The sequence below is a fragment of the Tinamus guttatus genome, unplaced genomic scaffold (genome assembly GCF_059628265.1).
Source record: "Tinamus guttatus ecotype Peru unplaced genomic scaffold, ASM5962826v1 Tinamus_guttatus_pri_ptg000177l, whole genome shotgun sequence".
Lineage (NCBI taxonomy): Eukaryota > Metazoa > Chordata > Aves > Tinamiformes > Tinamidae > Tinamus > Tinamus guttatus.
In genome coordinates, this window is record NW_028288711.1 from 1 (window position 1) to 23,054 (window position 23,054).

A 23,054-nucleotide genomic window follows, 5' to 3' on the forward strand; every position below is an offset into this window, starting at 1 on the left:
AAATGCAAAGTCTTTTGGAGCCAAGCAGTAACACCATCATTATTGCATCCCCTCAGGAGTTCGTAGTGGTGAACATTAAGCTGCTTCTATGGCTCTCTCAGCCTTTTCGCTTTCTTTTGCAGTGCAATCAGAGAAAGCCAAGCTGAGCATAAGAAGCCGGTGTCTGATTCCCACTGCATTGTATTTGCTTGCAAAAGGCAAGATGTGGCCTCTTGCATTTACCAGGTCTCATTCTGTGCTGGCTGGGATAGTCAGTGGTTGTCTTTGGCCATAGACCAGTAATCTTGTTTGAAAGCCAGGCTCTGCTACTTGCACTGCCGCTGCCTTCAATCAAGCTCAGCCTCAGCTTGCATGGGCTCTGGTAGTTTCACGGCTTTCTCTTTTCACCTCATCCTTTGTAGCTTAGGTCTCAGCAGTGCAGAAGCTTCTCCTAAAACCACGGGCCTACCTCACCATCATGAACAACAGCACGGAGTGCCTGCCCCAGGAGATGCACCCTGCCATCCCTGTCCTGGCGACCCTGCTCCTCCTGGCCTGTGTCCCCCTGAATGGCTTGAGCTTCTGGGTATTCTGCTTCCGCATCAAGAAGTGGGATTCAGGCATGATCCTCCAGTTCAGCCTGGTCTTGGGAGATGTTCTGATCATCCCTGCTGCTCCATTCAGGATTGCCTATTTCAGTCTGGGCAACAAGTGGCCATTTGGGCAGTTTATCTGCCAGCTAGAAGTGTTCCTGAGTGCTGTGCACATGTACAGCAGCATCTATTTCCTGATGCTCATCTGCATCCACCGCTACTTTGTTGTTGTGAGGTACAAGAACAAGTCCCTTTGGAAGAAGAGGACCTTCCTGAGTAAGCTGTCCTTGTTTGTGTGGCTTGTCATCTTTGTCCAGGGGCTGCCTTTCTTCTTCCTCCTCAAGACTTTACCTGTCAATGGCTCCCCAAGATGCCTGAATATTCATCAGTCAGATTTGGTCTCTCTCTACTTCTTCTACAACCTGGTTATGAGTATATTCTTTTTCCTTCTCCCTTTTGCCATTTCCTTGGCCTTTGGTGCTCTTTTGGGAGCTGCCATTACTAAAGTAGCAAATAAAAGCACCAGAGGCAAGAAGATGAAGGAAAGGTCCTTACAGATGATAACGGTATCTCTGCTGATTTTTGCCGTCTGCTTTGGGCCTCTGCACATCTGCAGGACCGTCGGCACAATTGTGAAGTACTACAGCATGTCTTGCAAGTTGTTGCACCAAGTGGAAGTCACCTACTATGTCTGCTGGGTTTTCACTATGGCAAACACCTGTCTGGATCCCCTGATCTATGTTTTTGCAAATGAGAAGTTTAAGAAGAGCTTTCTTGACTCCCTCCGCAAACGCTGGGGCACAAAGCGTGAAACATCTGGGAGCCATTCAAGGCCTTTCCAGGGAATCCTGCAGGGCAACTGTTTATTCTAAGGCCCCATCCCAAGCTGCTTCCTTGTTTTGTACTGTCCCCAGCATCCCTGGAGCCACTGGTGGCAATTCAGCCTGGCAGAACTGCAAGAGTTCCAGGGTTTCTCTGTTTCCCCAACGTTACTGAGCGGTCACTGCTGCAGGTAGGGACTCCATGGCACACAAAAAGCTCTAGCTACCTGTTTCTCCTGGTCACACCCCGTAAACTGGCAACTAAAGGAAGACCAGTAACTGGATCTCCCAAGTGCAGGTTTCCTTACACTACTCAAATGGTCAAACCCTGTTGGAGGTGAGGAGAAAATGGGGAGAATCTACACCTAAACATCATAAATGAGGAGAAAGTCCTGTGAAAATGGTCATCCTGCAGAAGGATGCACAATTCCTATGCACCAGTCATTTTGCTGTGCTTTTTCTTCCTCATTAGGAGCCGTTTCTCTGTGCATGGTGAGCAGAGGACTCCAAGGACAGCACCCAGGCACAGGGAAAAATAACCCACTTGCAGATGCCTGGCTTCTCCCTTGGCAGCATGGAGGTCGGCAGCTCCCTAGGCCCTGCAGCAAATCCTGCCCTGGGAGCTGTTATCACAAGGCCAAGCTCAGTCTCTCCTGTCTGTTGGATCTTTCCAGGTGAAAGTAAAAGGTGGGAAGCAGTCAGCCATGGATGAGCGATACAGGAGGGAGATGCCTGGGTTTATGGAGCAGCTGTTTGGGAAAGGGCGATGAGGCCCTGAAGCCCATCTTTTGGGGAGGTGGACATACCTCCACTTTAAAATAAAAATTAGATCACTGTAGAAAGTGGTTTGATCCAGTCCCAGCATCACCAGAGAAGGTGCTACAATCCTTGCTGATCATGACCTCGCCTTACTGACCTGGCTTCCTGGCTTGACTTTGGACCTTGTCTCATCATTGCAAATTTGTCTGGCAACCTGGACTCTGGCTGCTCCTGGTTATGATCCCTGGACCTTCTCTGCTCTCATTGTTTGGGCCCTTTGGGGCTGTGCCACGGGCGAGGAGGACACAGCCCACCCACCTCGCTGCCAACTGCCTCTCCCCGGCTCCTTGACAGTTGTGACATCAGCGATGAGTTGTGACCAGCGATGGCTTAAATCTTAAACTGTGCCAGCCTCTCTGTGGGGCAAAGGTAATATTTACTCCATAGGATGTTCTGGGAAAACAGGATAGAAGGTGGGGCCGAGCAAGGCAGTGAAGAACTCCTTCCCCTCCCTGGTATTTTCAGGCTGACACCACCTGGGACTGAGCTTTTGGGCTGGTTCTGCCAATGGAAGAATTATCTTGAGCCTGCTGCTGCTCAAACCCTGCTGGGGAAGATGATGATGAATTTGCTATGAAAAATGCAGTGGTGCTCACTCTCATGGTGTCTTTACAGGACCTGCAATCCAAGCTCGGCTGCCATCTCTTCCCCTCACACCTTTACCAGTCTCGTAGAAACTCTGCATTTAGGCTGTTGGAAAGGTGTGGGAAGCAGCAGTGTGCACATGCTCTGCTCAGGAGGCTCCTTCTTGTCCTCAGACACTGGGCTGAAAGCATGCAGGGATCTACCTGCACCGCAGTGCTGGCTGCCAGCCTGTGAGGAAAAGGCTTCTTAGAAGAGAACGGGTGAAATATGCAGAAACCTGAAGACTAAATGCAAAGCTGGCGATTTATTTGTTTTTGACTTGTTGTCCCATGAAGCTGTAGGTGTGCGAGCTCAGGCGTCTGTCAACTGGCTACAGAGAACTGTGCTTCAGCACGTTCTCCTCCCTCCAGCACCCTATGGAGATGGATCTCTGGGCCTAGGGACCCCAATAGCCTCTGGCTGAGATGGAGTGGGGAGGCGAAGGTTGGAAGGTGGAAGTTCTTGTGCTGGCCAGGGTGGGCTGAAGGGCAGCAGGATGACCCAGGGATCCTGGGCTGACCAGGAGTGAATGGACTGGATGAAGCAGATGAACCCTGCAGAAGTGGCTGATCTGAGCTGGGCAGGATGTGAGAGCTCTTTGTAGCAGCAAAGAGCTAAAACAATCCTTGCTTGGAAGAGGAGGTGACATTTCCTGCTTTGCACCTTTGGTTTTGTGGCTTTTTAAATAATAATAATAATAAAACCCTTATGTTGTGGGCAAGAGGATGCCCTCATTACCTTGAATTCCATGTTTGAGGATGTGAAGAGAGCAGAGCTGGAGGCTCCAAATATGTGAGCTCCAAACTAGATGTTCATAATGGAAAGAGAGGTGCAAAAATTGTTTTAAAAAGAGTGAGTGGGCAGAGCTGAAATGACATTTCCTTTAGCGTCATGTGCTCCAGCACTTCCCTGTACCCTGACTTGATTCATCTCTGCGTAAAACAGAACTAACCAAGCAGAATTTCTGCTGAATAAATGACTGCGCCTTGGAGCGAGTTCTCATGTCGCCATAGGTTGTTATGGTGTTGCAAAGTAGGGAAAAGTAGGCAACCGATCAAGTGTTAGGGATAGGAACCAAAGTGGTAGGGAAAGGAGATGCTTTTCTAGTTAAGGCAACAGCCTGGAAACTCTGGGTTTATTTTTAGACTTTGCTTTATTCTGTGAAACAAGCTCCGTGTTTCACTTCCTCATCTGTGAAACAGGACTGAATGTCTTTCTGTTTTCAGTCTTGCCTCCTTCAATGGAAAATCTTGTGGGAAAGTAACGGTATTTGCTACCTGTACGAACAAAGTCAGACACGGGGAGATCTTATGAGGACACTATAATAACTCTTGTTATTGGTACCATGATGAGAACAGGGTCCTGATCCCTGTCTCCAAGAAGGAACTGGGTCGTAGCCAGGATTTTTGTAGAGGTTTTGTTTCTTAGCACTACGGTTCAACCCTGCGAGGTCCTTGGAGGACACCAGAGCAGACTTGCTTGGGTATCTTGGCTGTTGGTGACGCCTCTGTACCCACTCCTTCCCTTCTGTAATGTATTACTTGCTATCCGCCAACGTAACCCAGCAAACACCGCATTTACTCTCAAATTAGATACTGAACAAAAATGTATTTATGCTAGTAACTGGTATCAAGAGCAGGGTGGAAGCAGTTGAGAGATGTTCTAACTTGGCCTCTCTCTAATACCTGCCCACTGGCTTCACATGGGGGTTGCTGTGAAGTTTAACTGAATTTGTCCTTAATGTGCCTGACTAGATCAGGCCAAAGGTGTCCTTCCCTGCTCGTAGTAGCGCAATTGTTAGATAAATCACATTGCAAAATTCAGGTGGCCTCCAAAGTCCTGCCTCCTGTACGCATGTGGGTGGCGGTAAACAGCAGCTTGTTTTGGGGCTCTCAGAGGTGGAAATATTTTTGCATTGTTGCTCTGATACATAAAGATGGGGACGTTGTATTTGTCTGTGGCAAAGTACTCTGCTGACAGCAGAGGTGACCAGTTGCCAACTTCCAGCAGCTCATTCAGTTGTGGATATTTGCCTAAGTGCCAAAGAATTTTGAAAGCTCTAGCCTAATATTTCAAAACCTGGGTAAGTGAGTATCGGGGAGGAGCTGAATCAGGATAATCCTGTCTTATTCCACCCAGGAGCATTACTCTAATAATTCTGATGCTAAATGCTTTCCAGGTCAACATCTACCCTTCTATTCTTAACAAAGTGACAGTTATTAATTTATCCAGAACAACCGGCTTTGTAACTAATCGTTGTTCAGTCAAGTGTAGATACGTCAAATGTTCAGGAACCAAAATGTGCCTGCAGTCTTGTGAGTGATTATCATATTTTGAATAAAAAAAAACAGAATCTACACTAAGTACCACCACAAATCTCATCACATTTTCCTCCTTTGAACAGTTATTGATTATTATAGTAACTCTAATAAAATCATCGTATCTCAAACACGTTTGATCTTAGGGAACTTTGGGGAATACGGTCCCTCTTTACTATGAGGACAATGCTTTCGAGCAATCACTTTTTGCTTTTTAAGGTTACTCTTATGCCTTACTGAGCTGACCTAATGCTTGCTTAACAGAGCCTGGCCATGGCATTACTTAGTTTAGTCCAGGCTATCACTGCTTTCTAGTAGCATCTTTATTGGATCAGAAGATAAAGATACTGGATGTTTCTGGAAGCTTGACCTCTGCTATTTTCAGGTTTCTGGATCTTACCAGCCTTTTCCAAACTAGTTTAAGCTCATGCTGATTTCACCACCTCCCACCTCTGAAACATAGTTCAGGACAGAGATAAGCAAATGCGGTCTCTCCTTCCACTATTTCCCTGTAGGTGCTCAAGCCCAGCAGAACTGCTACAGATCTTGGTCAGTGCTTAATGTTCTTCTCCAGGCTGGTCCATATGGCAAAGTCGCTGCCCCATCCTTCACGCATCCTGAGACGTGACTTGGTCTGCACAGGCTGGAGCACATGAGCGAGCCGAGGGTTGCTGTTCCTTTTGCTGGGTGGTGGTGTGAGATCCCTTTCATTAAAAGTCAACAGAGAAGGCCTGTGGTTATCAATAATACTGCTTTTTTTCCCCCTGTTGTTTAAGGCTGGAACAAACTGTCAGGTCACTGTGCGCATGGCAGAGCTTTAGTGGGGCTGGATGAACAGAGTGTAAAGGGCTCAGGTAGTGACTGAACTCATATGAATAGAGGTGACCAAGGGGGCAGGTTCTGTAATCTTATTATTGCTCTGCTAAATCCTTCTGACCCTTTAAAGAACTGCTGGCAGCAGCGTGATGACGGATCTGGCCAGGGAGTCGGCCGCAGGCACGGCTGCGGGAACGCGCCTGGGGCCGGATCGGTGCCCGGCGTTCTCCAGACGACCATCGCACGCTTGAGAACAGGCAGGACTCCTTCTACCCAAAGGTGACAACTGGGCAAATAAACCTCCTAATGAAGTGTTACAGTGAGTCTTTGCAGGGTGTGCCCGTCCTCTGGAAAAGCTGCTGTCCCAGACCCAAAAAATCACCACTGCACCAAATCCCTCTTCAGGAACGGGAGACGTGGAGGTCCTGGTCCAGTTTTGACCCAGCAGCTATTATTTTACCTTCTGATATTTAAGCTCACCAAATGGCATAGCAAAGACGGCACAGCAAAGACGGTGTCTCAGCTCTCCCTCCTCTAGGGCAACATCAGCCCAACTGCGCATTAAACACGATGAGTAGAAAAGACAATGGGTCATGGTGTAGCGAGCCGCCAGAATTCTTCATAATGACGTCAAAGTCTTCCCAAACGTTCACAGCACTTCTCTGTGTGAGGGAGGACTCTCTGGGGACAGCTGGCTAGTGACGTGTGGCTTGGGAACGCCCTCAGATATGCCTCCCTGGGTCCTGTGCAAGGCTGAGGGTGTCTAATTCAGCGGGTTAGGACTGTGGCAACTTTGGTCTGGTGTGTGGGCAACCCAGCATACCAAAACCTGCCTGCCTCTATTTACTTGGCAGGAACAATGGTCACTTGCCCAGATTTTTATTCGCTGACTTGCAAATGTGCTTCCTGTTTATGAGATGATAAAACATAACTACAGCCAGGATGAACATACCACGTCAAAGATCAACTCATTAGCCTTCTTACGGCATTAACTGGGCACCACTTTGACTTGGTGTCCACAAGGAAAGCATCCTTCCTCTTCCAACAGCTCAAAAATTGGGAGCTAGGGCTCTAAATCCATGAATTGGCTTTGAAATGTTTGCAAAACCAGCACTCTCTGTGCTCTAGCAGCTAATGTTGGGGGGGAAGAGGGGAAGAGTTGCATTTGAAGCAGAGTTGCATTTGAAGTTTATCTCTGCCCACAGCAGGTAGAAGTGGACTTAAAAAAAAAAAAAAAAGGAAACTTGTTGACTGGGAAATGACCTGTATGAATCCAGAAGTCTGAAATGTAAATGCTGTGTCCCATGAGACCTGCAAACTGGAGCTGTCTGCTGGGTTTGGTGGCTAAAAAGCTGGCTTTGAAAACTCCCCTCCTGGACCAGAGGATCTTGCAATCTCCCACAAATCTCCAGGGCTGATTAGGATGGAGACTCACGCAGAGTAAATGTTTGCAAGGGGATTAGCATGAAGAGGAAGAAGCTATTTTTGGTTTATGCCTGGTTGGGAAAGCAGGGCACATAGGTGAGAATGGTGACCAGGACTGTGGTGCCTTGTGAGTTGAGCAGAAAAGGCAAGAACTGGGTTCTGGAAATTATTTGAAAATCAATGAGACATCTAATTCTGGGCCCAGAGGTGCATTTGAATGTCTCAAATACCACTTTTTGTGAAAAAAAAAAAAAAAAAAAAAAAACATTGAAACCTGCTGCACTGACTGCTTAGTTACACACCAGGCTGGACTGCGTATGAACAACCTGCTTAGCCAGGGCTGATCCCACCTAAACCAATACAACAAGAGCCAGAATCCACTTGGGTTGGGCAAGGAACATCTTCTCATTGCTGAATTTACTCCTAGAGGGACAGAACACTTATTTCCTCCCCATTATTAAACCAGGCTGAACCCTATGAAGCCATTGAGTGCCTCTTGGCTGGTCCAGCTCAAGCTCGGGTGCAAAAACGATGCTTCTGTGACAATCAGTGGCCCATGCGATGGCCAGTCCGTGACAAAGCGCTGGCCCCAAGAAGCAGACCTCAGAGAACCCCTTCCCCTCCACTCAAGGCACAAGGAGGCACAAGGAGGACAACCCTGCCACACAGCGAGGGGACACCCTGGGGACGCCCAGCGCAGAGCTGCGTCTCGCCTGCACCAAGGAGAGCTGGAGGGCGCCTGCCGGTGCTGCAATCTAATCCCTGCCACCGCACCGATAGGGCTAAGAAAAACAGGCTGTGCCGGCAGAAAAGGAACCAGGGGACAATAGCGGCTCTGTTTGGCACTGGCGGGAGTTATTTGCCTAGCAGGAAAATAACAACGAGCGGCATTTTTTTAACAACACGGAGGAACACCAAGGAAGGAGAGCGAAGTCCAGGCAGGCGCGAGCGGCCCCAGGACCGTGACGCTGGCTCTGTTGGCGGTCGGGCCGCTCTGAGTCACCGTGCGGCCCTGGCCTCTCCCGCCTCCAGGAATCGCAGCAGGCGGGTGGCTGCGGGCAGGGCCTGGCATGCCACGAGCCACGAGGTGATGCGCAGATGGCCTGGGTGGCTGGTGCCGCCCGATGTCCTGCCCAGGGCAAGTGGAGGAGAGCAGAGCTGCGAGGACCCCTCAGAATAGGAGGAGGGAGGCTGGGGCTCCATCACTTGTGGGCAACACGAGTTTGGCACAGGAAGAGTTGAGGATGCTCCTGGGTCACCACGAGCTCCCCAGCATGATAATTTACAACTGTGCACGGCAGCAATTAAACTGGTTTAAAAGGAAGCACTACAAAGCCAGGGCATAAATCCTGCATTTGGCAAAGACAAGGGAGGTTTCTGATTCAAAAAGGCCAAATGCCAAAATTGCCAAGTCCAACAGACTCGGAGGACTTGGCTTCTTGCTCCATGGCAGGAGGTTACAGGGCAGGCGAGGACTCACTGCTGCCCAAAATGTCACAGCAAAGCAATTGCTCCTGGCAATTGGATCCACTGTGGGTGTGGAGCAGGAGCAGCTGAAGTTCATCTCTGCAAACGATGCTTTGAGGTGGAATAAAAACTCCAAACCTTTTCCTGCTTCCCTTGGCCTCTACCTGGTTATCCCTTGCCTAGCAAAAGCACAGGGATGCCTGGCACTGGTCCTGAGCAGCAGATGCTGCTCCGAGTCCCTCTGGACCCTGGATTGGACAGGAAGGGGATCCCTGGCACCTGCGATGCTGTGATCCCAAATACGCCAGGCAAGCGGAGGCCACATTTTTGGCTCTGTCTCTTTTGCCCCTTCTAACATCTCCCTGGTCTGGACTCCAGTCACATTTCTGTTACATTCTTAAAGCCTAAACCTAGGAGCTTTATCTCTCACTAGCTCCCCTAGCACGTGGGTTTCCCCACCTGCTCTGCTCTGCTCTGGGGTTGTTCCTCAGGTGGGAGCCAGCAGCAAAGACCTGTGATGTGGAAAGAGCAATTCTTCCTGTGGGAAGGAGCACAGAGCAATGGGAGAATTTCCTTCCTTTTCCTCCCCTTTAAAAATAACAGTGAGGTTTACACCCCAGCCCCCCACTCCGCCTGCTGCCAGCTGAGCTTTGAAACACCGTTGGGAAGAGTTTAAAAAGTCCAGTTGCCCTGGAGGTAAATGGAATGTTTCTGCATTGAGGTCTGGGGATTGCTGCAGCATAAAGCTGAAGGGCTGAAGTCCCTGTGGACAAGCTGGGACACCTTCAGGTTTGGGGATGGAGTCATGAGATCGGGGGAACATGCAAGAAGGGCGGTAGAGCCCATGGTGCCTATTCAAAGTTAACCACAGAGGAGCCTGGAAAATTTTCCTTGTGCAAAATGCTGCAAGAAAATGGACTTTGGAGGCAAGCAGGGGGGAAAGAAAAGCTTTTTTTTCAAAAAGTTTCCAACCTGCTGCCCTAATAGCCTCAGCTCGTTATATGGCATCGCTTCAAGGCAGCTTTATTCAGTATTTATGGGGCCATATCCTGGAAGCTCTAAGAGCTGCCTGAAAAGCACTTGCTTAATTCTTTTCTTAGAGCTCCACGTCCTGAGCTGACGTGAGCAACGGAGACAACGTCCCCTCTGCAGAGCAAAGCACCGACAACAACAGCTCTCCTCCCAAAGATCCCCCATGACTCCGGCGGGCAAAGTCACGCCAATCCGTAGGGAAGTGAAAACTCTTGCTGTTTGTGCAAGATGGTAAAATCTTGTTGCCCAACAGGATACAGGTGGTGGGGCCAGCAGTGGAGAGCAGCTCTGGGCAGCGGTAGCTGGCGTTATGCGCAGCGACAGCAGCGCAGCGCGGCTCGTTGCAGCAGTGGTCCCGTCTCCCTAGTGGCGAGCAGCCCCGTGCCACATCCACCAGGAAGTTTTGTGCCCACAATCTCTCTTCCTTCAGCTTACAGCAACTGTCAGAGGGCTAAAGAAAAAATAAATTCAAGCCAGAAGGGCTAGGGGAAAAAAAAAATCAAGACAAAGCCTTGTTGAGATCCGCAGTGGGAGTGTGGTTGTGTTTTCCCTCAAGTTTTCGTTCTCCCAGTCATGGAGCCCCTCGGTCTCCAGGCTGGAACAGGGGCTGGTGCTTGTGGATTTTTTGAGGGTCCCCAAAGAGCTCAGGGCAGCCAGTGAGTCCCCACCAGGCCCTGACATCCCAAGGCACGAGGCCTGGCTGTGCACGTGGTTCTCCTTGCTGGCCTGGGAGCAATGTCACACATGTGTGTGCGGGGATCCCCCAGGCTGCAAATAACCTTACAGATAATCTGTAAGAGCTTCTTGGAGCCTTCCGTGCAAGGAGGAGCAGCACCAGAGCAATAGCTACATGCTCACCCGAATCACTGCCCTTGCAAGAGAGTTTCTCCGTGACTTCCAGCAAGTCTCTCGATCACCGAAGCAGGTAAGTGTTGCAACCTGTTGTCTCCCAGAAGGAGGTCCTCACCTGCCAGCCGGGCGCCGGCCTGCAGAGTGTTCAGTGCGTAGGAGGGCATCCTCCGGAACAGGCTGAGCAAGGCTCAGGGTGCCATGCGGAGGAAGGGCCAGAGCTTCGCTTGCAGCTGTCAGACTAGCCCAGGATGAGCCCTCCATCTCTGGCAGCCAAGGGGGAGGCTGAAGGACAGGCTGTTTTGCTTGCCCCAGGCCAAAATATCCTGGGTTTAAGGCTCCCAAGGATATGGATAAAGAAACAGCCATTAAAACCCCACCTTGGGCCTTCCCAGGGGTAGGATCAGAGCCGCTTGCTGCCTTGGTTTTGCCATTGCAGTGGGCTCCAAGCTTTAAAGGAGGGTCGTGGATGAAGTGTGTGGCAAAACAGCATTGATGGCCACCAAAGCACTGAGCTGTGCCCAGCTCCGAAGTTGGGAACACTTGGGCCTGCAGGATGGGAGACACAGAGCTGCAGGATGTTCCGTTTGCGTGAAGGGATCTGGCAGGGCTGAGGCTTCGGCAGCTCCGGCGCTGGCTCAGAGGGCCAGGACCGAGCAGTGCAGAGGGGTTGTGGTGTGGAGGAAGAGGCCACGTTGCATGGTGTCACTGTGCCAGACTGGCAGGGCTAGCGCTGCTCTGCTAAACCCTTACGGACCCTATGGGACCCATCTTTGAACATCCTGGCATCGTGACAGCAAGTGGTGCCTCCAGCCACGCGTTCTGGATTTGCCGGGCATCCCGGCCGAGGGCAGCACGGCCTAATCTGGCTGCTGCCTCCACTCCCGGCCCCGGACCCTCACCTGCTCCGCTCTTACCTACCTTTGCTGCCGCTCCCCCTCGTATTTCCACAGCGAGAGAAAGCACTGTCTCTTCCGAAGCCGCGAAGCTGCCCGGCACTCTCCTCCTGCCTGCCAGGCCCTCTGATCTGCTTTTACCGTGTTTGTGGCCGGCTCCCCCGCACTGACCCTCCTCTTTGCCTTCTCGCTGATCCACCTGGGTTAGAAGGAGGCACCCAGCACTCGCCGTCCCCACACGCATCCAGGGAGACACCGCTGCCTGGGGCTTTGCACCGCTTGTGAAGGCTTTGGGGGGCTTTGCCCCCACGAGGATCCCCTGTGCATCACGCTGAGGCTTTAAACGCTGTCTTCCGCACGGCTCCTGGAGACTCACCCGCGACCTTTTGCTGATACAAGGACATCCTCACTGCTGGCTCCATCCCACCAGTGTGCGCCTGACCTTGGGCGAGTCACTTATTCCCCCATTCATTTGCCTCAGGGTGGTTAATATTTACTGTACCTGTCTCGGAGAGGAGCGGGAAAAGTCTCGGTGTTTGCCGAGGACATCGGAGGTGTGCAGTGGGGGCTTGCTCACAGGAGAAAATATTACGGCGTTGACTGTTAGGAGGGTAACATAGCAGTACGGCTGCCAAAATGGGTGGAATGGGACCACCATAAGATAAGACTTGATCCTAAGAGATTAGAAAAGTAGGTCCCTGACACGGTATGGCAGAAATAGCTTTTTTCCCCTCCACAGCACTTAGAAGGCTATTGACACTAAATATTGATCCTACCTCAGTCGACTGGGACATGCACACGCAGTGTGGGGCTGCTGCCCTGGAGCACCCAGAGACCCCCACCGTGTTGGCCTTGCTGCAGCTCAAGAGCCCTCAGATCGGCAGGAGTTCAATGGGGTTTATTCCATCATCCCAGTTTGGATATTTTGGCTGGTTCCAGTCCTTCGGAAATTGAGTTATCCTTCCTAAATCCTGAGAGGACTAATAAAAACGAGCACAGCCTGGCATCCCTATGGTTGCTTTCAGTGCTCAAGCCCCTTGTGCTGGTACTTTCCAGGCGTTTCTGTGCAGGGGGCTGCACTCCACAAAGATGGAGCTTTGCTTGGAAATCACAGGAGAGTTTTCTGGAAATGGCTACTTGGAGTTGAGAATCACAGCTAACCCCTGCCATCGCTTGGCAGATCTAGCTTTGGGATTGCCTATTCCCACACAGCCATGGCTCGCGTACCAAGACAGCCCAGGAGGAAGCGTGAAGGACACTGCGACCAGCTCCAGATTCGTGTGTGCAGCCTGAAGAACAGGAGATGGTGGTGGCTGATCCAGCCCGGGACACTCAAAGGGGGCAAGTGCAGAACCGTGGCCATGGGTTGGCCAGGTAGCAGCACTGCGCTGGGGAAGCAGGACATCGGACATATGGGCACCTTGGTTACAAATAACACAGAAAAAGCAGAGTTGCTCAATGCCTTCTTTGCTTCGGTGTTTACCAAGGGCAGCCCTTTAGAGCCCCAGGCCCTAGAGACAAGAGAAGAAGCTGGTGGAGAGGAAGACTTGCCCTGGGTAGAGGAAGATTGGGTCAGAGAGCACCTAAGGAACCTCGATACCCACAAATCCATGGGCCCTGATGGGATGCACCCCAGAGTGCTGCGGGAGCTGGCAGATGCCATAGCTAAGCCGCTCTCCATCATCTTTGAAAGATCTTGGAGAACGGGGGAGGTGCCGGAAGACTGGAAGAAGGCCAATGTCACACCAGTCTTCAAAAAAGGCAAGAAGGAGGACCCAGGCAACTACAGGCCAGTCAGCCTCACCTCCGTCCCCGGAAAAGTGATGGAACGGCTCATACTGGCTGTTGTCTCCAGGCACATGGAGGACAAGAAGGTGCTCAAGAGTAGTCAGCATGGATTCACCAAGGGGAAATCTTGCCTGACTAACCTAATAGCCTTCTATGATGAAATGACCGGCTGGATAGACGAGGGGAGAGCGGTGGATGTCGTCTATCTCGACTTCACCAAGGCTTTTGACACCGTCCCTCACAACAACCTCCTGGGCAAGCTCCGGAAGTGTGGGATAGATGAGTGGACAGTGAGATGGATTAGGAACTGGCTGGATGGCAGGGCCCAGAGAGTGGTGATCAGCGGTGCAGAGTCTAGTTGGAGGCCTGTGGCTAGTGGGGTCCCCCAGGGGTCAGTCCTTGGTCCAGTCCTGTTCAATTTATTCATCAATGACCTGGATGAAGGCACAGAGTGCTCCCTCAGCAAGTTTGCTGATGACATGAAACTGGGAGGAGTAGCCGATACCCCAGAGGGCTGTGCTGCCATCCAGAGGGACCTGGACAGACTGGACAACTGGGCGGTGAAAAACCTCATGCAATTCAACAAGGCCAAGTGCAAGGTCCTGCACCTGGGGAGGAATAACCCCAGACACCAGTACAGGCTAGGGACCGACCTTGTGGAGAGCAGCTCTGCGGAGAAAGACCTGGGTGTCATGGTGGATGATAAGTTGACCATGAGGCAGCAGTGTGCCCTCGTGGCCAAAAAGGCCAATGGAATCCTGGGCTGCATTAAGAAGAGCATCTCTAGCAGGTCGAGGGAGGTGATCCTGCCCCTCTACTCAGCCCTGGTGAGGCCACATCTGGAGTATTGTGTCCAGTTCTGGGCTCCACAGTACAAGAGGGATGTGGAGCTGCTGGAGAGAGTCCAGCGCAGGGCTACAAGGATGATCAGGGGCCTGGAACATCTGCCCTATGAGGAGAGGCTGAGGGAGCTGGGCCTGTTCAGCCTGGAGAAGAGAAGGCTGAGAGGGGATCTAATCAGTGTATATAAATACCTCAAGGGAGGGAGTGCAGAGGACGGGGATGGTCTCTTTTCAGTGGTGGCCACTGATAGGACTAGAGGAAATGGCCGGAAACTGAAACATCAAAAATTCCATAGGAACTTAAGGAAAAATTTCTTAACAGTGAGGGTGACAGAGCACTGGAACAGGCTGCCCAGAGAGGTTGTGGAGTCTCCTTCTCTGGAGATCTTCAAAACCCGTTTGGACGCAGTCCTGTGCCACGTGCTCTAGGTGTCCCTGCGTATGTAGGGGGGTTGGACTAGATGATCTCTAGAGGTCCCTTCCAACCCTAAGCATTCTATGATTCTATGATTCTATGACATGTCCCCATCTGCGCCATGCCAGGAGGGGAGACTGGTGCCGCTCTGCTCACTTGGGGCAGATCCCTCGATGTCCCACGGGGCGGACAGCCCTGACCTCCTTGGCAAGGGTGTCCAGCTGCAGGCAGCAGGGGTGGCGTCATGGGTGGTGTCACAACCAGCTGGCCAAAATGGCTCCGTAGGTTTTGCTTCTGTGCTGGGCGCTCTCGCTTCCTGGTGCTTGTGCAATTGCAGAGACTCCGGTGTTTCTGCCTGGTTGTTTACATGCCAACAGGCTCAAAACAGCCCAGGAGGAAAAACAGGAGTTGGGAGCCACTGCCCCGCAAGGACGAACCTGCGCTGGGATGAACTGCAGAGGGTTTTCGTTTTGGGGTGCCTTAGGGGTGTTTGACCATTTTGCAGCCTGGGCCTGGTCATGGGCTGCCGCTGGAGCGTTTTCCCTCTGCCTGCTCTAGCGTGTGGGACCCCACGTCTGTGCAAAGCTAAGAGCAGAAGCACATGTCATTAGCAGAAGCTCCCGCCTCTTGGCTCAGCTTTTTGGCTGACCCTTGGTGAAACCATGGCCATTTGCTGCACATTAAAAACGCAGGATGCTGGATGTGAGCTGAAAGGTGTGAGTGTGGAAGGCTGAATGCAGGGGCTTCAGGGGCTCCACAGCTGCCCTTGGTCAGCCTGCTTTGAAGAAAACAGTTGTCCGGGGGGACCAAACACCCACTCACAGCCCACCAAGACCCCCTAAAATAAACATGTGCCGGGGAGACCCTAGAATAACCCCGGCGGCAGACCCTGGAGCGCGCAGACGAGGGAGGAAACACCTGCTGCGAGGCGGGAGCAGGACGGACACGGCGCTGGTGGTAAGTGACGGCGCTGGAGGGGTGCTCCGGTGCTCCCGTCCGCCCGTCCGCCCGCCCGCCGGGGCGGAGCGCGCCCGACACCGCCCCGCGGCCGCCTTATAAAGCGCGGCCGGAGCGGCCGGGCGCGGCCGCGGGCAGCACGCGGGGCCGGTAAGCGGCGCACCGCGGGTTCGAGCCCCGCGGCGGGGGCGGGGGCGGTGGGACGCGGGTTCGAGCCCCGTCCCGGCATGGCGCGGGGTGGGAAGGGTGGGCTCGGCTGTGATCGGGTTGGGAGGGAGGTGCTGCTGCTTGTTTCTACCTTAACCCCACCACGGGGCAGGCAGTGCACCAATGGGTGCATGAGGGTGCCAGGAGGCCAGGCTCACGGAGCACCCTGTCCTACCCTTGCAGGGCTGTCGTCATGTCGGTGTCACACAGCTCTAAGCTCAACAAGCTGGTGCGGGAGCAGTACATGAAGCTGCCCCAGGGGGACCTGGCGCAGGTCACCTACGTGTGGATTGACGGCAGCGGTGAGGGCGTGCGCTGCAAGAGCCGGACCCTCGACAAGGAGCCCAAGAGCATCGAAGGTAATGGCATGGCTTGTTTTCCCAGCATGTCCGTCACGTAGGTGCAATGGGCACCTATATAACCCACCAGGCTGCATAGAGCAGTGGTGCAAACACTTAGCCTCCTTTGGGCTGTGGTTTGCTTAATCCCTAATTGCGATGTTGGGGCAGGGAGGACAAGATCCTGCCGTGCAGCCCAAGACCCAAAGGCCTGGAGCCGTCTCAGGATTTGAAGCGCGTGGGCACTAGCGTGGCCTTTCCCCTGTCATTGATGGTGCTGGCTGTGCTGCCCTTGCTGCCCGCACACTCTCTCGAGGCGACACCACGTTCAATCCAGCCTTCCCCCCGGCCCCTCTCCCGCCTTGCAGATGTGCCCGAGTGGAACTTTGACGGCTCCAGCACAGCCCAGGCAGAGGGCTCCAACAGTGACATGTTCCTGGTGCCCGTACGCATGTTCAGAGACCCCTTCTGTCTGGATCCCAACAAGCTGGTCTTGTGTGAAGTACTCAAGTACAACCGGAAACCTGCAGGTGAGGCGCCCCATGCCCCCTATGCCAGCATAGCTCTTTAGGAGCCCTTACTCCCAAGGGCCGATCCCACGGAGCGAGCAGCTCTCCTCCCAGGAATGACTTGGCAGTGCTGTGCTGTTGGCTTAGGGCTCCAGGTTTGACCGCTCCCAGAGGCGGTTTGGCTGCAGGAATCTGTCTCAGCAGGTGCTGCCAAGGGCAGGGAGAGCAGTCGGACATGGCCAGCGCTCTGCATGGGCTGCAGTGCGAGCGGGGCGCCCGTGGGCCTCGCAAGGCAGCCTGTGCTGAAGGAGCAACCCCCCCGCTCCGTAGGCCTAAATGTGCGACTCGTGTCACGGTGCCATGCTTAGGCTTTTACATAAGGGAGAGGGCAGATAACACCTTTGGAATAGGTGTAGGGGTGGTGTAGGTGTAGGAAACCTCGGTGTAGGGATGGAAGGTTGTTTTGGTGCCTGTGTTGTAGGCTTCTCCCTGTCTGTGGGCAGGAACCTGGAGCTGAGAGGAGCTGGTGCTGTAGTCTGGCTGGGGCAGATCCTCTGGTCAGTGTATCCGCAGTGCCCTGGAGCGGTGTCTTTATCGCCGAATCAGCAGCTTGGCCTTCGCCTCTGTCCCTCTGATAGAACCTGGCCTGAGGCGGGGGAGCTGCTTTGGGGAAGGAGTGGCTGGACATGAGCTGGGTGGCTCCCAGGGACATTATTTGTGCTTAAAAGCAAGGCAGGGGCCACAAGGCCAGCGCGTCTGCTGGTGGGCTCGGGGTGGAATGGGGAAGGGACGTCTGCACATCAATGTGCACTGTCAACACGCAGCGTCTTCCTGTAAGAGTGGAGGTCTGCAGGGAGTGATGAGGAAAGTCCGCGTTGGTTCCTCTTGATGCAGCAGGGAGATGCCATGGGGGAAGTGCTGTGGTGTCCCCAGCTGACTCAAGATGACGGTTTGTATTATTTTATTTTAAGAAGGAACCTTGTCTTGGGGGTTCTGTTATTTAGTGACGTGATGTGAACCAAGTGCTCAGCCCCAAGGCACTGTCTCAGCCCATGGTCTGGCTGCCAGTTCCTGGAATTGGGCTCCATTTACATTGAGGACTATGTGGGCTTGGGGGAAGCTCTTTCCTTTTTCTTCCATTAATGCAAGGCCAGAAGCCATGAGCAGAGCAAGATGTGTCCAAGGATAACCAAGCTGAGGGTTATCAGGTGGTGGGAGCAGAGTAAGGATGGGGGATGCGTAGTTGCTGCTGGCAGATCTGCTAGTCTGTTGGACGGGGCTGGGTCTGTCTCCTAACTTCTCGGTGCATCAGAGGAGGCCAAGGACTCTTGTGGACTGGAGGCAGCAGTTTTGGCAGTCGTCTAATGAAAACCTTCTTGGCCTGTAGCCTGATGCTGTGGTGATGGAGCTGTTCTGCATGAGCCCTGCAGCTGTGTAGATGGATTTTTGGGGATCTGTTATGAGTGCTTCAGTTGAAAGGTCTGACATCTCTCGGTCCATAAATCTCACCAGACTTTTGCTACAGTGCCTGTTTTTATGGATAAAGGAAACCCGTGAGCAGGAAACTTCCCAGGAAGGGGAATTCATTTAACTAGTTTCTTTGTGGGAAATGCTTTGTCATGCTTGGGGGTAGACCTCTCTGACTGGGATTAAATGGAGCATGGAGGATGCCTGCTGGCTGCATGTGGATCTAATGGAGGTTTCTCCTCTCAGAGACCAACTTGAGGCACACGTGTAAGAAAGTCATGGACTTGGTTAAGGACAGCCACCCCTGGTTCGGCATGGAGCAGGAGTACACTCTGCTGGGCATCAACGGCCATCCCTACGGCTGGCCTGACAATGGCTTCCCAGGCCCCCAGGGTAAGTGCCCCTTTCCTCTTGCCCACAGCGGGCTGCCTTGTGTGGTTGCCCCATGCCCACAGTCCCACTTGCTGTGATGCCCCTGGGGTCGGTGTCTGGCCCGAGCTCCGGCTTGGGGCGAGGTGGCTGTCCTGGCAGGCTGGGACCCTGCAAACCTGTATGCCCCAGGGAGAAGCCACAAGCCCAAAGACCCTCTCCCAAGCCTGAACTCAGGGTCTGGGCGAGCTGGGCTCTGCCCCGCTGCCCAGGACGGTGCTGCCTGACTTGGGCATCCTGCGTTGCTCCCCTAGCAGCCACACTGCCTGGCGCCTTGGGCACAGCTTGGCCACTGCCACAGCCCACGGGCAGCCGTTCGGGGCTGGGCAGGAGTGTGGGAGGTGTTTGCTGAGGGTGCTGAGCCCTGTGGCTCACGTGAGCCGGCCGGCAGCGCAGCTCCTGCCGGAGCCCGGTTACACAAACAGCTCAGCTGCAGGACTTGTTTGTCAAGCGCTGGAGAACTCAACCGGAAAAATCTCTGTGGCTGTTCATTAAAAGAGGTGGTTGTGCGAAGGACAGGAACTGCGGCACATTTGGCCCTCCTGGAGTGACGGATGAGCCTGAGCACCCCAGCTGCTGGGGGTTTCCCAACCTGACTCAATAGGCCTTTTGTATAGACTGGGCTGTTCTCAAACGTCTCCCTTCCCCTAGGCAGGGAGGACTCCATTTGACTTGCTTGAATGAGGAAGAGTCATATAAAATAACAACATGTTGAATTTTCAAGTCATGAACAATGTTGGCTGTTGTCAGAACAATCTCCAAAGCCTTAGGCCCTCCAAGGGCCAGTGAAGTGCCTGAGGGCAGGCCCTGCTTTCCTTATCTCCCAGTCACCTCCCAGTTTATGCATTGCAAGTCCTGTTTAACTGCCTAGATAAGGTTGAGGCTGCACAGCTGCAATGCCCTGAATTTCTTATGCTGCTGGCCCTTGGAGCAGGGGCCAGTGGCCACATGCACTGTGGAGGCGAGCACAGTTGAATTATCTATAAATCCCCTAAAGATGATTGCTGGTTGCAACACCTGTGAGTAGTGGGATTACACTGGAGCGTTGCTGTTGTTCCCCAAGGCTTTATGTGGGTGTTAACTCCTGTTTCTTTTTCAGGCCCCTATTACTGTGGGGTTGGAGCCGATAAGGTGTACGGGCGTGATATTGTGGAGTCCCACTACAAGGCATGTCTCTATGCGGGGGTGAAGATCTGTGGCACCAATGCAGAGGTGATGCCCTCCCAGGTAAGTTGCAAGTGGCTCTTCGTGGTCCTTGGGGAGCTGCTTGTTCTGGGCAGAAGTGACCAGGAGACGCTGTGTGTGTCTCAGCATGCCTAGCAAGGCCAGCAGTGTGGGCTTGGAGATACTGGTCATGAGCATCTTCCAGACATGCATCTTGCAGATCTGTGCTCACCAGCCCTGTTGCTGAAAGCAATGGCAATGTTTGACCCCCTTCCCAGGAAAAAAGGGAGTTTCGTGCTTAGGTATCAGTGGCCATCAGCAAACCTGTGTAGAAGCAGCACACCCTTTTGCTTCCAGAGGAGAGGAGCTGTGTGCTTCTGTGGTGCCTGGTTTTCAAAGTCAGAAACAAGTCAGAGTGTGGCTGGGCTAATTAGGTAACTTCCAGCTCCTCTGAGATGCTGACTCCAGTGATTCCCCGTATTGGCCAAGGCTTTGCCTGGATGAGAGCAGCTGCACGGCTAAAGTGTAGATGTGAGAGTTGATTTTCTTCTAAACCACCTCTGGGTGTAAATCCTTGGCCAAGGGGAAGGCCGGCTGTGCGCCAGGGTGCAAAACTGCACCAGGTTGCAACAAGCTCTTTGCATGGCTGCAGCCTGAGCTCTGGCAGCCCAGGAAGAGCTGGATGCTTTTTTTTCCTGGTTTCATTTAAATTCTCAAGCAGCCAAGGCAGGGCAAGCAAAGGCTCCTGCTGAAGGCTGGCTGGAGATGGGAGGTGAGCAGAGGAAAGCGGTCTGTGTCCCCAGGATCCGGGTGAGGGCAGCGCAAGCCAGCCAGAGCTGCAGAAGGAAGCGGAGCCGTGGATTTATGTGGGCCCTGTTCCTCTCCTAGGAAACTCGTGGGGGGCACGACCTTGTGGGGGAGCGGTTGGAGCAGATGCTGCTGGGCTCGGCTCCTGGTGGAGTTTGCCCAAGGAGCCCCTGATTGCATTATGCAGATGGCCAGACTGACTGGCTGTGTTTTGGCCCTGCAGCCTGCAAATCGCTGACTCTCCACTGCTGATCTGGCGGGCGATAAGCATGGGGCTTATCTGCAGGGCAGCCGAGGCAGGACTTTCAACTGCCCTGATATTTGCCCAGGCTTCTTCAGGGTCCTTCTTTGCTGCCTGCCGCATCCTGTACCTAGTCCCGGGCAGGCCATGCCTGCAGGTACCGTAAATGTCTCACTAGTCTCCCCTTAGTCACTGGAGGTAACGCAACGCTGTCTCTGGATGGGAGGGAGTACTTGAGTAAAGGCCTAACGAGGACCTCGAGGACCTTGTTAGTCCTGTGCCCTGCTATGGTGCTCAAAATTGCCGACAGCTTGAGCACCAGCTTCAGAGGAGGTGAAAGACCCTTGTTTGCCTCTGCTCTGATAGAAACCCTCTGATTTTCTCTAATTAGCCATAACCACTTTATTCCCATTTATCTTGTACCAGAACTGACCTGTCACTTCACTAGGTCATCTCCATCCCCCTTGTTCATTCCTAGGGGATAATCTGCAAAGTTTAACCGTCTCCTGCATTTTTAGTCCTTGCTGTGCTGGCTGGTGGCTGGGAAGACTCAAACTTGCCCGTTGTCATCAGCAGATCTTCTCTCCTGTTCCAGTGGGAATTTCAGGTGGGCCCGTGCGAAGGCATCGAGATGGGGGATCACCTCTGGATGGCTCGGTTCATTCTGCACCGGGTCTGCGAGGACTTCGGGGTTGTGGCCACCTTGGATCCCAAACCAATGACTGGCAACTGGAACGGAGCTGGGTGTCACACCAACTACAGCACGGAAGAAATGAGGAAAGAAGGTGGCCTCAAGTGAGTCCCCGGCAGGGATTTCTGTGGGCTGGAGGCTGCGCCTAAGGGATCTGGGCTAAGCCAGTGGAGAAGCTTAGTTCGTGGCTGACCTGTTGTAGGGTTTGTGTATCCTTATCTGATCACTGCACCAGGCAGGACAGATCCACCTCCATCAGGAGCATTTTATTTCAAAAGTGATCTGTCCTATGCAGTGCCCAAGGCAAGTGCTGAGCACGTCTCCCAGGCTGTGCTCCTCCTCCTGGGAGCAGAGGGTCTCCCAGAAGAGGGAATGCTCTTTGAAGCAGGTTTGATGGCCAGCCTGACGCCATTTTCTCCTCTCTCAGGCACATTGAAGCCGCTATCGAAAAGCTGAGCAAGCGACACGACTATCACATCTGTGTGTACGACCCTCGCGGAGGCAGAGACAACTCCAGGAGGCTCACGGGCCACCACGAGACGTCCAACATCTTCGAGTTCTCGGCTGGCGTGGCCAACCGAGGTGCCAGCATCCGCATCCCCCGGCAGGTTGGCCAGGATGGCTATGGGTACTTCGAGGATCGGCGGCCCGCAGCCAACTGTGACCCCTATGCTGTCACAGAGGCCATCATGAGGACGACAGTGCTCAACGAGACGGGGGTGGAGACCAAAGACTATGCTGACAACTGAGGCCGTGGTGGGTGGAGATTTTTAAGTCTACACTAGCTTCTCACGTGGGATTTGTGCCCATGCACTATCCTCAGCTTTAAGTTCAGACTGTTTAGGAACCTCACTTCTGGTCTTGTGAAATGTCAGCATAGAAATACATATTTTATAGCAAGAGGGAGGGGCCAACCTATTTTCTCAACCCCTTTTTTTTTGGGTTCCTGGTTTTAGGTCAGATGTGGGGCGTTTTTTAAAACTTGGATTTATTTTTTTTCCAGTGGACTTTATACTGTGATGTGCAGAGATCCCTGTGTGGAAGCTGCAGCTGCTGCTGTTTGAACCGGGGGAGGGTGGGTGCTTTTTTCCATATCTGTGTTGTAAGGAAGTGGTAATAAAAAGTTTTCCTGGCTGCATGACAGCCAGGTTCCACTGTGGCAGATACGTTTGTCTGTAGCTCCTGGAGGTTCGGGGAGCATTTGCGTCTTGCTGACCAGTTGCTGCTGGGGGCAGCCCTGGACGGTGCTGTAGGACCTGAGATGCTACAGGACAAAATTTTCATGGCGGGGGTTGGAGCAGAGGTTTAACTGCCTGGCTGGAAAGCAGCAGCACAGCTCGGTGTAGCTGCGTCACTGATGCCCTGCGTGCCCGGGGTGCCAGGGGCAGAGCGGATTTAACCTGCCCTTCCAGATGGACATGGGGAGCAAAAGGAACCTCCTGGCGCTGGATGCCCAGGAGTTCCCTGGAGCTGAGCAGCTCTCCCACCCACGGTGGGGGCCCAAAGGCCATCTCCCTGAATTGTGATCCTCCGCAAGGCAAACAGAGTGGCCGCGGGCTG

At 53.1% G+C, this 23,054-nt stretch overlaps 2 protein-coding genes across 2 annotated transcripts; both read left to right on the forward strand.

Annotated features, from left to right (window-relative positions):
• The first annotated feature begins 457 nt into the window (after positions 1-457).
• On the forward strand, positions 458-1,456 carry LOC104568759 (P2Y purinoceptor 4-like). The gene has a single exon (XM_010215661.2). The coding sequence runs from the start codon at positions 458-460 to the stop codon at positions 1,442-1,444; it is 987 nt and encodes a 328-aa protein (XP_010213963.1). The 3' UTR covers positions 1,445-1,456.
• Positions 1,457-16,033: 14,577 nt separating this feature from the next.
• On the forward strand, positions 16,034-22,660 carry LOC104568594 (glutamine synthetase). The gene is made up of 6 exons (XM_088523277.1): positions 16,034-16,207; positions 16,555-16,716; positions 18,409-18,555; positions 19,691-19,818; positions 21,399-21,598; positions 21,922-22,660. The coding sequence occupies exons 1-6, from the start codon at positions 16,042-16,044 to the stop codon at positions 22,241-22,243; spliced, it is 1,125 nt and encodes a 374-aa protein (XP_088379403.1). The 5' UTR covers positions 16,034-16,041; the 3' UTR covers positions 22,244-22,660.
• Positions 22,661-23,054: the final 394 nt, after the last annotated feature.